Source organism: Vicia villosa, unplaced genomic scaffold, assembly GCF_029867415.1.
Source record: "Vicia villosa cultivar HV-30 ecotype Madison, WI unplaced genomic scaffold, Vvil1.0 ctg.000182F_1_1, whole genome shotgun sequence".
Lineage (NCBI taxonomy): Eukaryota > Viridiplantae > Streptophyta > Magnoliopsida > Fabales > Fabaceae > Vicia > Vicia villosa.
In genome coordinates this window covers 769,605-784,915 of record NW_026705057.1, presented here as the reverse complement: position 1 = coordinate 784,915, position 15,311 = coordinate 769,605, and the positions used below count along the sequence as shown (strand labels likewise).

General features: G+C 38.2%; 2 protein-coding genes across 2 annotated transcripts; both read right to left on the bottom strand.

Moving 5' to 3' along the window:
* Positions 1-13,131: 13,131 nt before the first annotated feature.
* On the bottom strand, positions 13,132-13,764 carry LOC131625081 (uncharacterized). The gene has a single exon (XM_058895980.1). It carries the CDS (start codon positions 13,762-13,764, stop codon positions 13,132-13,134), a length of 633 nt encoding a protein of 210 aa, XP_058751963.1.
* Positions 13,765-14,069: 305 nt separating this feature from the next.
* On the bottom strand, positions 14,070-15,311 carry LOC131625080 (uncharacterized). Its single transcript, XM_058895979.1, has 2 exons — positions 14,646-15,311; positions 14,070-14,546 (listed from the first exon to the last, which is right to left on the bottom strand). Exons 1-2 carry the CDS (start codon positions 15,309-15,311, stop codon positions 14,070-14,072), a joined length of 1,143 nt encoding a protein of 380 aa, XP_058751962.1.

Here is a 15,311-nt window from a genome sequence, read left to right as displayed (position 1 = left end):
ACACATATAAAGCCACACATCCAAAAGGAAACAAGCTCAGAATAGGGACTACACAAACATTCACGCACTTCATCGAGACTGGTTTGTATACAGAGGGGTTCAACATCTTATTCACACGAAAAACAGTTGGGCAGCAGTTTGCAAATAAAAAACTCAGTTCATGCTCATAAAGAAACAGTACATAAATATTCAGCATATTCAAAGCTTACCATACATACATTACAACCAAACCAATTGAGCCTAGCACCTAATCCCTAACTCTGCTACCTGATCACAACCAAAAAAAGGAGCTCATAATCTTGTCATATCAACTAAACATGGTGAGCTCAAGCCAATGGCAATTCATTTTCAAAGCTGCCTCATACAAAACGAACTCCCAGCATAATTATTTCTAACATCCCTGCACATATACACTTCAACAAATTCAATGCCGTAACCTACATATTCCAAACAGACATTCTAAATTCGCATCATTCAGCTCATCATTCAAAAATCACTTACCGGCTATCGTATTCACATTATACAGCCCTCCATCAACACCAAAAAGCCCATACATTCCAGCCGACTGAATGTAACACCGCCAAGTCTACATAACAGGTATTGGGGATTCGAACTGACGGCCATTCAGCTTGTGACCAATTGTGCCCTGAACAAGTGATCAAAGAGATTGATTCAAACTGACTCCAATATTCAAAACATGGTTCTGTTCAGAGATAATGCAGCAAAAAACGTGATAATCACTACATCAATTCCATCCACCTCACTTTAGTTTCAACCAATTTTCAAACCATAAAAAAAAACTTCTAACAGAATTTCATGACATTATACCACATACATTCATCAAGCAATTATACTTTCCATGACAGTCCTACAAACATTTCTAACTTTGCTAACCTATCACAGACTTTTGAACCAGCCCATTGCAATTAACAAACTTTTCCTAACCATAACTAACTCTCTCAATACCTAACTAACTGTCATAACAGTTTGTAACAGAATTCCAGCTCATCAAAAAATAGAAATAACAAACCCCATAACTGTCAAAACAGAATCATCACCTTCAATCTCCTCCATCCAATTTCCTAACTAACTCTTCAATCCAAGGGCTCATAAAGCTTCTCAATTCCTAACTAATTTCTCAACCTCTCAATCTATATAAACAGAACATCACCTCCAATCTCAGTTTACACGCTCATTCTCACCTTCACCATTCATCCATCACCCTCAATCACTTCAACCACACGCCATTTCACTGATTCACTCTCACCCACTCTCTGCAAATTCAATCTCTCTCCCTGCTTAATCTTCACACACTCACCTAGAGCCCTTCATCTCCACCATTGAAGGAGCTTCAACATCTGAAGCTCCATTCAATCGGGCTAGACCTCCTCTCTATACCTCACTACATCAACAACAACACTCTAATCTCACTCAGAACAACAATTCTCACAGAGTTTCAAAAAATCAAGAAATCGCACACAGGAAGAAGAAGAAGGAGAAGAAGAGCAAGAGGTATGCATACACAGGGAGAAGAAGAATCAGAATGATACCTGGCTTGAAGTTTTCCTCGTGTATATTTCGCCAAATTTGATTCAAGAGGCACCGGACTTGTCTCCGGTAGGTAAGCCTTGAAACTCCCCTTACCTTCATCCGTCTTTCGTCTCTTTCATACTTCTGTGTAGATCGAAACTCTGTGAATATGGTTGTACGTCATTGCTATGTAATTGGATTTATATTCATAGGGTTTATAATGATTTTCGCTAGATTCGGAAACATAGAGAAAGAATCATGAATGTTGAAGCTCAAGTTCGTGTTAGGGGTAGGGATAAGGTAGGGTTCTTGTGTCTGCTCCGTTGATTAAAGGTTAGGGATGGTGGTTTGTGGTGGCTCTTCGTCGCCGGAAATCACATCGAAAGAGAGTGAGAGATAAGAATAAGAGAGGTTAGGTGATTCAAAGGGAGATGAAGGGTCACGACCCAATACGCACCGTTCCCTTCCTTTTTTTAATTCTTTTTTTAATTTTTTTATTTCCCAATGATAATTGAAGAAAAATCTGGATAACAATTGAATAATCTGTTGGATCAAAAAGCTGAAACAAAGGACAATCTTTGGGCCTGTACCGGAATTCAACTTTACACCTCCCCCATCTGGCCCGTACTTCATCACGTTTTTGGCTGAGAGAATCGATACAAAAAACTGCTTAGGCCCAACGCTTACTTCTCCCTGCACCTTAATTCAATTTACACCCTCTGGGTTCACTCATCTTCTTTTTAGAATTAGGTTTTTTCTTTTTTTTTAGGTAATAAAAAATGTAATAAAATCAAATAAAATCTTGTTAGTTTTCTATTATTTTTAGGATTAAAATCCTTTAGCTTTTAATAGGTTTCATACATAAAAAACTCACAAAAATAGTAGTATTTTTAGGTTAATTTTGTATTAGTACTTGAATTGCTTCTTTTATTCTTTTGTATCATTTCCATGTTTTTTTGGTATAATTGTTGTGTGATTTTGTTGCTAGCTTTTGGCCATATTTTTGGCCTATTTTGTAGACATCCAAATAACTTTAGATTTAGTCTTTTTAACAACAATGACTCTAGGCTTAGAAATTAGGCTAGTCTCCCCCTTTTTCATTTCTTTTTCTTTTCAACATTAAAACATCTAACAAATACTCAAAATAAAATCCCTTTAAAAAACACCAAGAAAACACTAAAAAACATTAATAAAAAAGTGAAAATCATTAAATAAGAAATGGAAGCTTGAATCTCCCTTGCTTAAGGGAATCATTCGAGTGCTTGGATCTCCCTTGCTTAAGGGAACCATTCGAGCATAAGTTCCCAATTTCTAAAAAACACCAACCAAAGAGTAACTCGAGTTTCCCTTGCTTAAGGGATTTCCTCGAAACACTCAAAAACTCACTCTCTTCTCTCTTTTCTTAAGGGCAATGTTATTTCCGCTCGTACACATCGTAGGTCGTCCCTTATGCAAGAGCGCGAACGTTAACTCCGCCCAACTAAAAAACACAAAAACAAACAAAAAATCTTGAGCCGAGCTACGGTAACTCTGATTCCTGAAAAGGATACGTAGGCAGCGGGGTAGGGCCCGTGCGAGTATAATTCTTTTTTCCCTACATTTTGCATTCATTTGCATATAGACATAGACATATTTTTACACCCTTTAGATAGAAACAAACATAGGTGGATACCATCGAGTACGATGGGCGCGAGGGGTGTTAATACCTTCCCCTTGCGTAACCCACTCCCGTACCTAGATTCTCTGGTCGCAAGACCCCGTTCTTATCCTTCGTTAGGTTTTCTAATATCCCTTACCCTTATGGGATAAATATATTGGTGGCGACTCTGTTCATTTTTCGCGAGCGTGCGACAGCTGGAGACTCTGCTGGGGACGTCAGACCTATTGCGGGTCCGTACTTAGAGAGTCGATCCTAGCCTTTGTTTGTTTCGTTTATTGGGTGTTTCTTCGTTTGTTTATATGTTTACATCTTGTATATATGTTTGCATATCATGTTTACTTTCCGCATGCATCTGGACTATATTATGGGTCCCCGTGGGGGCCACATATTTTTCTTCTTTGTTTTGCAGGTGGGGGGTTTATGTGAGGTAAAAGGCCCACTACCCAGGCCAGTGACACCTAGGATTAGCGTGGATGCTCATGTTGACTCCCGTAGCGCTTACTATGATCGAGCTTAACACGGGGTACCACAACTGGGCAAGGTTCTTTCATGGAACACTGTGTCTGGCACGCTTGTAGACTCTAGTGACCATTAGGGACCACTTGTTCGTGTCTAGACTACATACCTATGAGGTTGGGGTGGGACAGGAAACTTTGGCTCTTACATACCTTGGCTTCTTCAGAGTTGAGGTCGGACCTTTATTTGGTCTGTTCTCATGGTGCTTGATATTATGGTATTCTAAAAAGGTGTCGAACCTTTGATCCTGTGACATCCGATCTACATCAGTTATTCAGAGGATTGTACAGTGGTTTCTAAGATTATTTGGACCTTGATCCCATGTTTTTGTATTTCATAACATCATTGCTTTATCCACTTCATTTGTGGGGGATCCTAAAGTCTGTTTCCATAAAAAAAAGAAATAGAAAAAGAGAAAAATATTATATACAAAATGAAGCTTTGATTCAAAAAAAAAGGAAGATAAAAGACAAACAAAAATGTTTGAAAAGACTTTAGGGATTCCTCGTAAATGAAACGTTGCATTCATATCATCATGCATTCCATGGTTCCATATCAGAAGCTAATTGGGGTCCCTTTCAACAGATTTCTGCTTCATCAACGAAACTGACTTCCCTACATCTGTATCATACAAGGATTAATCAGAAGAGAATCATGGACCATCTTGAACAAAATCAGGCTGCACTTCGTAAGGACATGGATGTTATGGGTGAGAGGATGACCCAACTCTTGGAGACCCTCCATGTTGTTATTCAGGGGTAAGAAGAGCTCAGACAAAGTATTGTTAAGTTTACTAATGGTAGTCCGACCACTGTTGCTAATGGGGGATCAAAACCTGTGCCCGTGGAAGTTCCTAACAAGGAAGATTCACACCATGAGAACGATTCTGAACTAGAAGCTTTCAAGTTCCCGATCGAGGAAAATGAGAGAAAATTCCATCTTCTGGAAGAAAGGTTGAATGCTTTAGAAGGTCGAAGCTCCTCTGGTTTAAGTGCTATTGATTTATGCCTAGTGCCTGATATCAAGATTCAAGCTAAATTCAAAGTCCCCCATTTTGAGAAATACAAGGGTACCACTTGTCCGATGAGTCACATCAAAGCATTTTGCAACAAGATGGCTCCGTATGCAGAAAATGATAAGCTTCTAATGTACTTCTTTCAGGATAGCCTAAGTGGGGCATCCCATGAGTGGTATACACGACTTGAAGGAACCCATGTCCGCACTTGGGATGAACTAGCAGAGGCTTTTCTCAAGCATTACAAGTACAACAGTGACATGGCTCCTACTAGACTACAACTCCAAAGTTTAACTCAGAAGGTTGATGAGTCTTTTAAAGAGTATGCGCAAAGATGGAGAGAATTAGCTGCCAGGGTACAACCTCCCGTTTTGGAACGAGAGCTTGTAGACATGTTCATGAATACTTTGAAAGATCCATATCTGAACATGATGGTTGGATGTGCTTCCTCCGAATTCTCAAATTTGGTGGTCGTAGGAGAATGAATTAAAAACGCATTAAGGGTTGGTAAGATTAAGGATATTGCTAATGTTTCTGAATTCAAAGAAGAAGAGAAAAGTGAAACAAATGCAGTTTCGGAGAATGAAGAAGAGGAAATCCCTGTTTATCCTCAGGTTCAGGTTCCTAACTGTCAGATGGTCCTAGTTTCTCCTAGCCAGTATATTCCACAAGCCTTTGCCACCACTATCAATCAACAACCCCAGATGGTCCAACAACAACCGATTCAATGTTTTCCACAAAAGCAATGTGCTCCGTATTAACAAGGTCATCCGAATCAACGCCAACCTAGAAGTAATTTGGGACGAAGAAATGCTCCTCTGGACCAGATTCCTGTGACATACAGTAAACTTCTGCCATATCTAGTTCAAAGCTCATTGGTGGTTCCCAAATCTCTGAAGCCTCCACCCCATCCGTTTCCACCTGGGTATGACCCTAATGTGCAATGTGGGTATCACGCTGGATCAGCAGGGCACTCAACTGAGGACTGCAATGCTTTCAAAGCCAAAGTACAACAATTGATTGATGAGAGGTACATAACCCTTCAAGGAGGAAACATGTGTGTGAATGGAATTTCCTTGCCCGAGTAAGAGCCCGGATTTCAAAAAGTCTCCAAAATCAACAAATTCCCTATTTAAACTCATTGGTAGGATAATAATAATAAAAGCACTACCAATTCCTGGGTGACTTTGTCGGAATCTTTTCCAGGTGGTAATCAAGAGTGTTCTGTGGAAGCATCTCTCATTCTCAAGGTTCTTATGCTCAGTTGTATCCGTGAGGGTGGGCGTTTCAGTTGGTGTTTTAGTCTTTCCTCACAACAGATAGCTTTTCTAAGTTTGATGGCCATGCAAGGTTCCTCCATGTTTGATGGTGAATACTTCTACAACATCTATGCTTGGGGCTCCCGATTGAGGGATAAGCAAGACGTACTCTTATCTTGAGCATTGCATCACTCGCATTGCTCGAATCCCTAAAGTAAGACAAAAATTTACAAACTCTTGGGTGACTTCGTTGGAGTTTTCTTTTGAAGTAATCTGAAGTGTTTGGAAGAAATTTCAGAAAGTATTCAAGAGAAATAAGTCCAGTCGGAGTCAAGCCCCCTCAATTGTGGCAATCATCAATTCATTTTTGCATTTTCATTTGTAATTTTCCTTGTTTTGTTAAATGTTTCTTCCATGTAAAACTTGTTTGGTTTGAATAAAAATAAAAATGCATTGCATATGCTAGTTTCGAATCAATCCATTTGTGTTCACTCATATATTTCTGTCTATCGATATCAAACTCTTGACTAAAGCAAAAAAACATCAAAAGGAGAATGATGAAAAATAATAAAAACGCAAAATCTCTAATTGTGTGCTTTTGAATAAAACCCCGCTGAGGATGCACAGGCATTGTTTTAAATCCCCAAACACTGGAGATATAAGGGAGATAGACCCTCGTTAATCCCTTTGAGCCTTGAAGTAGGAGTTTCTTTTCTATTTAGAAAAAACCCTCGCATTTAACCCAGGGGCAGGGTAGCATTCAATTAATTTAATCGAGCATTCAAAATTCATCAGGAGTATGCATCTAAGGATACGACAATGGTTATCCTTCAAAAGATTGAGGAAAGTCAACACCACAATGGTAATCCTTCATCAATCAAAGAATGAGGCAGTCACAATCACCTCCAACAAATCAGAGATTAAGGATCACACGACTTGTCAAGAAAAAGTGAATAAAAAAATTTAAAAAAGAGCCCGCTAAGTCAATAACTTGAAAACAAGTGACTTAGGAAAAAATTAAGGCTTCCCGCTGGACTTCAAAATAGAATTCAAAAAGAATTTGTCCAGGCAAAAGTTAGGGAAAAAAAAAGAAAAGCAAAGCAGAAGCGAAAAACAAGGATTATAAGAACAAAGTCGTGTGATCAGATACCAAAACAAAAGGATAAAGTGACCGCCATGTCCAGAAGACTTCATTGATTCCTCAATCATTTCAAACTCCTCTCGAAGGATGAACGCTCGTATCAGGTTAAGTTGAACTTAAGACTGGAGAACATCACGGAGAATGGGTGGGTTAGGTTAGACTTTGAGCCTTAAATCCTTTGTTTCTGAAAACCGTGAACCAGGCCACGTTTCAACCCTTAAAAGACCTAATTGAAGTTGGGTTTATTTCAAGAGCATACTATACCAAGTTGCGTAAAACTGACTCCTAGATGTTTACTTACCATTTATGTTGATATCGATATGACAAATAATTCAAACACTGAATATCACAACTTTGTTTCAATAATTTTGATCTCGAAACTAGCATAAACATTGCATTAGGACTATCATCTTCAAAACAATCATCTTTTACTTGTGAATAAAGACTTGACATCAAGGAAGAACAAACAATGAATAACTGCAGAAAAAGTTGATCGATCCCATGAGCCATTCACTTCAAAAGGCTGATCAATCCGAGGGGCAAGTTGTGTGAAGACTCTGTCAACTGAGGCATCCATTCACCGTTGGCCAATCTAGGGCAATCAAGTCGAGGAATCTCTCTTGAGTTCAACCAATCTGGGGCAGTTACGTCGAGATTCGACAAATCTCTCCAAGAATCCCTTGGGGCAAATTCCTTCGTAGTTCACGAAGCTTGGGGCATAATCTTCTGATTTTTATTGTCTCTCCACGATCATAGGAGTTTATTTCTCCTGGAACTTTGGCCTCTCCCCCAGCACATGAGTTTATTTCTCATGAGAGTTGTTCCACTTCCCCAACCTGGTCTCCTTATCTGGATTTCTCATCCTCGGCATGGTGAATCGAGGGAATCTCCTCAAGCTCACCATCCCAAAGTAGTTCAAGGTGTAGGGAAAATCAGACGAAGTCACTTCTTCCACAACAAAGCTGCACTTCAACCCTCAGCACAGTTACCAATGATCTTTGGTGCTGCAGGGTTTCCAACACCGATCCATATTAGTAGCTCAAGACAACAAGCAACGGACCCCAATGATCCTCCTCCTCTATCACTAATGCCTTTATTTGGCACTTTGCATATAGTTTTCATTGCATATAACATTGCATCCTCAAAAGCGTAGCATATCCATCAAAATGGAGCATTACGCCATAGAAAAACTCAAACATGCATCAATGCATAAGCCAGCTCGCATGTGCCCAGAAGGCACGAAGTAATATATCCCCAGAAGAAGTCTCGTTTTCTCTCTCCAATGTGAATCGGATACAATGTTCTTCTTCGTCAGAATCGTTGCCTCCGAGGTTATTTCCCGTGTGTTGCGTGCAGATTAGAGTGTTGAGATTAAGAACCTTCTAGCCGCCTTAGCTTCTAAGTTTAGCCAGTCGTAGTCTGTTTCTTTTGTCTTAGTTGGTTTTTTTTAAGTTTTGCATCTGTTTTGTTTGCATCTGCTTGTACTATCTTCTTCTGATGAATCACTGACTATTATCTTTTTCTCTCTTCATTTTATTGTGTCTTTCATCTGAATCTTTTATACTTTTTGATGTTATGACAAAAAGGGGGAGAAGCGTGCTAATTGAATTGATTTATATTATCAGTTGCTGAGCTTAAGTCTCAACATTCCTAACAAATATTGCAAGTTTTTTGTCTCTGATAGTTTCGCAGGAATGTGATACTCTGAACAAGCTCAATATGGAGAGAAGCAAAAGGGGAGAAGCAAGTATATAAAGAGAAGCAAATCCGAAGCATCTCTTAAAGAGTTGAAGCAATCGAGCTCAATGTTCTGATACATCTCAAGCTCTTCTATGTTTTGATTTAGGAAGCTGTGAAGCTCTGATAGAAGCAAGCCTTCTTGATGCTCTAATAGAAGACTGAAGATAGGGCGCTGATACAAGTGATCTCAAAGAGAAATTCAAAGCTCTGAAGCTGTCCAATGGAATATCTGAAGAGAAGCTCTGAATTATCTGAAAGTTCAAAGTTTAACGTGAAAGTCTCAACTGAAATGGAAAAATACTCAGGGAAGTCTTTTATTTACAAATTCTTCTATTATTAATTTCAGGGGGAGATTGTTAATCTCAAGGGGAGACATATTCACACACTCTGAATTATATGCTTAATGCTATATCTGTGTATTGTCTTTGATCATCTGATATTCTGGATACAAATTCATATCAATTTTGTATGTTTTTGTCATCATCAAAAAGGGGGATATTGTTAGAACAAGAAATGTTCTGATCAATATTCTTAGTTTTGATGATAACATTAAGTATGAATTTTATATAAGACAACGTGGTACTCTAATCCTTTACGTTTTTGTTGAATAGAATTTTCAAGGCAAATATTTTTGTATCGTATCCACAGAGACTGGGTGATATTACCGCCGTTCTATAGTTACTATCGCTTTAAGTTCAATTTGAAACTAAGTTGGTTTGAGTTGAGTTTCTATTTTTCTATTCAAAAGATAAAGTAAGCAACAAAATAAGACTTGTTCAAAGATAAAAGTGTGACAAGATTGGTTTGGTTTCACTACCCCTACCTTCAATGTGACTTTAACACCAAATGCATAACTTCAATAGTGGTGAAATGCTCTAGTATCCTCCCAACAATGTTTATGTCTAAACAAAGTTGTAAAAGTTAATATATTAATCTTTAGATGATCTCTCACTCTAACTATCAATATACTAATCTTGATTGTTTGATACAAATAGAAAAGTGCAAATAAATCTATCTCTAGCATTTATTCACTACTTGATAAAATGTTGTAGACCAAGACTTGAAATATATTTCTCAATCATAAATCAAATCTAAATATAAAAGATAAAACAACAACATTCATCCATTTCTATACCAATGAAGTTCATACAAATGTGCTAGAGAAAATACATAGTTAACAAGGATAGCTACTACCTCCAATCTTGTCAAAGTGGGATTTAGTTACTCATCTCCATGGTTGACAGCAAAAGATATGGAGAAGAAACTATGAGCATCAATCTCTCACAAAGTTGCAAACTTTTCTCTCCCAAAACCCTAGCCTCAATGTTTGGTTCACCATGAATAGAATATCTTAAGCTTCACTTTTCTCTCTCCCTAAATAACCCCCAATTGATACTGACTTTTCATATTCAAAAGATAAGCCCACTTCTCATGACAAGTGGCAACAAATTAAAAGAACAAATTCTGCATCGCAGTGTGTGTAGCGCGAAGGTGGTTTGTGGGGCAATCACTGAGTTTATTTTGCCACATCATATGTAATTCAAAACTGAACTTGGTCAACACTCATCAGTTGGCGGCGCCAAGGATGTTTGCGAGGCAAACTGGCTTTATCACCACTTCTTTTTCTATTCCAAGTCTTCATGTAATTCTTCTTCATTTCCTATGATCTTCAAACCTTTTCCAAAAATACTACAAAACTAACAAACATGTGAAATAACTATTCATTTAAATCTAAAACTAACAAAATTGCAAAATTACTAAATTGTATGAATAAAAGTGTGATTATTGAATAAAAAAGTGGTTAAAAGGACCAAAAACAATATATGAAAATTAGTACTATTTAGTACTATTAGTAAGCGCAACACAACAAGAGAATGATGACAAGATAACCAAACACTCAAATGGCTCAAAAGTATAAGTCCTTTTAAAGTACACCCACCACAATGCTAAAACAAAGCATGAGAAAGAATGATGGCAAAGTGCAAATTATTATCAAGAAATTCCAACAAGACATGTCAAAATTGAATCAAACCTACACACACATCATAGTAATGATGAATACAAGAGGGTTTACTTTCACTCATCCGGGCATTTAAATCAACAACAACTCAAATCACGCGTTCACCACAACAAGTTCAAAAATTATGTGCAAAGTGAGAGTCAAGAGGGCTTTCATAGGTTGTAATGTGGCTTGGGTTACAAATAAAGAGTTTTATTATAGGGAAATTAAACAAAAACGCCTATCCTAAGGGAGCATTCCTATCAATTCACTTAACAACAACATTTGCTTGAATCCCCTTTTTTTTTGTTTTTCTTTTTCTTTTTCATTATTTTTCAACAACACATAACGGAAACGATTTTATTTCTTTTTCTTGCTCCATAATTCCAAAATGTGGTGTTGTTCTTTTCTTATTACCACAAAACTCATAAGTACCACTTTTTCATTTGTTTTTCAATCAACACTCCCCAACTTTAGGATTCAAATCATATTAGATACAAAAATGCTCCCTACATAGACATAGGCACAAGGCAAAATTGCAACCATTGTGGTTGAAGGTTCCAATGGAACAAAAGAAATTGGGATTCATCTACCAAACATATTCAATAATCACATGAATCCTAATATAAGCTCAATGGGGTTAACTAAGAATCACTCCTCACAAGGTTAATTGATTTAACTTTTTGGTCAAGTGGTTTTTCTCAAATTCAAACAATGCCTCTATCACTTTCAAACTTTTCACAAACAAGAATAATGCATGGTTTAGCATGATAAAAATGAGTTGAAATAAATTCCGGTATCCCGCATTTAGTGCACAATGTAAAGTTTCCTCACAATTGGTTAAGTTCTAAATTTTGTTTCAAAAATGACATGTGACTCAAGGAATTTATGCTAAGCAATTTGCACACACAATCAACTAATCATGTTAGTCTAGAGAGCGATAAAGTGTACCTTAATTTTCCTTGATACCTATTCTCATCATTGCCACTCGGAGTGTTCACAACATCATCTCTTGTCCGTGCCCATTGGTTCCTCAAGCTTCTCTTTGTAGCAAGAACAATTAAACAATTTTTTTTTAAAAGTTGGGCTAATCACTTTCCACCCAAACACACAATTAAACTACAATAATAAAAATGCAATTATAAAGATGTTCACATGGTGAAACGAGAGCCACCATAAAGTACACAATTAAAAACCGAAAAGTGCAACCAAAAATAAATAAAACAAAACAAAATTAAGACTAAAATAAAATAAAATAAACTACAAAAGTGCTAAAACACCACTTCAATCTTCTTCTTCATCACCGCCACCAACAGTCCCGATCACATCTTCCATTGTATCGTCCTCATTTCCGGTACCGCTGCCTCCTGCACCCCCCATGAAAGGTGGCCTGCCTACAGGCCAATTAGCGTATGCATCATACTCCGCTTCCAAAGAATGTGGGTGAAGAGAGGGTATGAGAGTTTACTGAGAGAGAGTGGTAGAGTGAGAGGAGAGAGGTGAGAATAAAAGGTAAAAGTGATAAAAGAAAAATTAAGTTAAAATAAAAGTGACTGTTTTTTAAAGTGGAATTTCTGTACCGCAATGTTTGCGGCGCCAACACCTGTTCGCGGGGAAAATAGATGAAATTTTCTTTGCAAAATTGGCTTACTCTCTGTTTTGGTCCATTCGCGGCGCAATCACCTATTCGCGGGGCAAATTGATGAAATTTTCTTTGCAAAATTGGCTTACTCACTGTTTTGGTCCATTCGCGGGGCAAACACTGATTGTGGCGCAAACATACTTACATTTTTTAAAAATGCCACTTTTACACTTAACTTCCACTTCCTTTCAAAAACAAGTACCACATAACTATGAAAACAAAACTCAAAAGGCATAATAGAATTTACTTACGACGTTGGGTTGCCTCCCAACAAGCGCTTTGTTTAACGTCGTTCGAGCTCGACGGTTCGATGGCGCATCAAGGCTCGACGAGCGAAATGACACACCATCGCGGCTTGCTTATCCATCGTGGTAGACTTTGAGTCTTTGTTCCTTTACAGTCCATCTTTCTTGTGTTTTAGGGTCCACCACCACAATGGCTCCATAATTTCGCACCTCTTTCACAACAAAGGGCCCCGACCACTTTGACTTTAACTTACTAGAAAACACCTTGAGTCTTGAATTGCACACAAGCACCATTTGTCAACCTTCAAAGTTTTTGTGATGAGTCTTTCCCTCATGATTTGCCTTCTCCTTGTCCTTGTGAAATTGATTCGCCACCTCAATGATTTATCCTTTTTCATCATCGATTTGGAAGTTGTCATGTTCATCCTTAGGAGGCTTCGTAGACTCAAAAAGAGTAAAAATTACCTCTTTATCTTGCACCCTCACTTTCATAATCCCATCATCGATATCAATCATCATTCGAGTGGTCTTCATGAATGGTCTTCCAAGTATTAATGACACATCACAATCCTCCTCCATGTCGACTACCACAAAATCAACTGGGAACAAAAATTTGTCCACCTTTACTAGCATGTCTTGTACAACTCCATATGGTGAAATGATTGACTTATCGGCTAGTTGCAAAGTTATCCTAGTGTGTTTCATCTCAATGTTCCCCAATCTCTTGACAACGGATAAAGGTATTAAATTGATGCTACACCCCAAATCAACCAAACCATTACTAATGTAGTTACCTCCAATGGTGATGGGTAAAATGACTCGTCCCGGATCAGCTTCCTTTCTTGGGGGAGTTTTTTGAATAATTGCCCTACAATGAGCATCAAACACAATTGTCTCTTCATCTGTGTACTTCTTTTTCTTTGTGAGCATTTTCTTCATCAATTTTGCATACTTGGGAATTTGCTCCAATGTTTCGGAAAATGGAATATTTATGTGAAGTTGTTTAAATATATCCATAAATCGAGCGTAGCGCCTTGCGTCTTCCTTCCTTGATTGCACATGCGGGTAAGGTAGATGTTGGAGAGGAATTGTGCTCACGTTCTCATTTATCTTTTTATTCCTCTTCACTTTTTTTATTTTTCTCACTCTCCTCTTTTTCTTCTCGCTCTTTTTCCACTAATTCTTCCTCCACTTTCTCCTCACTATTTTCTCCCTCATCTTCAACTACCTCCTCACCCTCTTTTTTTCAGCTATTATTTCCTCATCATCTTCCACTATAACATCTCCATCTATTCCACCATTTATATCTTTACCACTTCTTGTCACAATGGCTTTACAATGCTCCTTTGGATTTGTTTGAGTGTTGGCGGAAAAAGAAGATCCTGGTTGTTGTTCGGACAATTAATTTGCAAGTTGCCCCACTTGATCTCCAAATTCTTGATGGCAGGTTCGTTGCTTTTTTGATTAGCCATGGATGCTTGCATAAATTGTGTGAGAGTGTCTTCCAACTTTGAGCTTCTACCTTGAGATTGTTGATGTTGTGGATTTGGACTTTGATAAGGACTTTGTTGAGGGTAATTGTAATTGTTGAATCTTGATGGTTGATACTCTTGATTGTATCTTTGATAATTGTTGTTGTGAAGTGGAGGTGTCCTTTGATAGCCTTGGTTTGGATTATTCACATAATTCACTTCTTCACCTTCGGGGGGAGGACAAAAACCAGTTGGATGATCTCCATTACAAAGTTCACATGCTGCCACATGGTGCCTAGTTTGAGATCCTTGAATCTCTCTCATTTGCTGTGGGAGTTTGGTCATTTGTTGTGTGAGTAACTCCACTTGCTGTGATAGAAGCTTGTTTTGAGCAAGGATGGCATCATTGGTGTTCAATTCAAGAACTCCTGGTTTCCTTTGTGAAGGACTTCGATCATGTTGACTTTGTCGATCGTTGAGTGCCATTCGATCGATGATAGTGATTGCTTCCTCCGCACTTTTGGACATAAGAGAACCACCCGCGGTAGCATCCAAAAGTGTTTTATGCACCGGTTGAAGACCATTTCGGAACAAGTGAATTTGAGTAAGTTCTTCAAAATTGTGGCCTTTGCATTTTCTTAACATGGACTTGAATCTTTCCCACGCTTCATTAAGAGATTCGTTGCTTCCTTGAGTGAATATTGCAATTGCCGTTTTGGCTTCCATGAATCGGGATTGAGGAAAATATCTTTCTAAAAATTTTTCTTCCAATAGATTCCAATCCGTCATCACTCTAGGTAGTTGATCAAGGTACCACTCTTTAGCTTTTCCGATTAATGAATGTGGAAATAATCTCTTGAATAGAGCTTCTTCATTCGCCGCATCTACTCCCGTAGCTCCCACAATCTCATAAAACTTAGTGAGATGTGCAAAAGGGTCTTCATGATCAATTCCGATGAATGGATTTGCATAAAAAAGTTGAAGGATTCCGGTTTTCATCTTCGTGTTTCCTCCACCTTGGGCATTACGTGCAAATTGAGCGGTGCGCCTTGGACTATTAGCGGACATCTCGGTTGGAACAACACCCGCCAT

Coding starts and splice junctions, on each gene's coding strand:
- LOC131625080 (XM_058895979.1), bottom strand. CDS start 15,311: ATGGCGGGTGTTGTTCCAACCGAGATGTCCGCTAATAGTCCAAGGCGC. Junction 14,547..14,645: donor CTTCACAAAGGAAACCAGGA/GTTCTTGAATTG, acceptor AAACTCCCACAG/CAAATGAGAGAGATTCAAGG.
- LOC131625081 (XM_058895980.1), bottom strand. CDS start 13,764: ATGGATATATTTAAACAACTTCACATAAATATTCCATTTTCCGAAACA.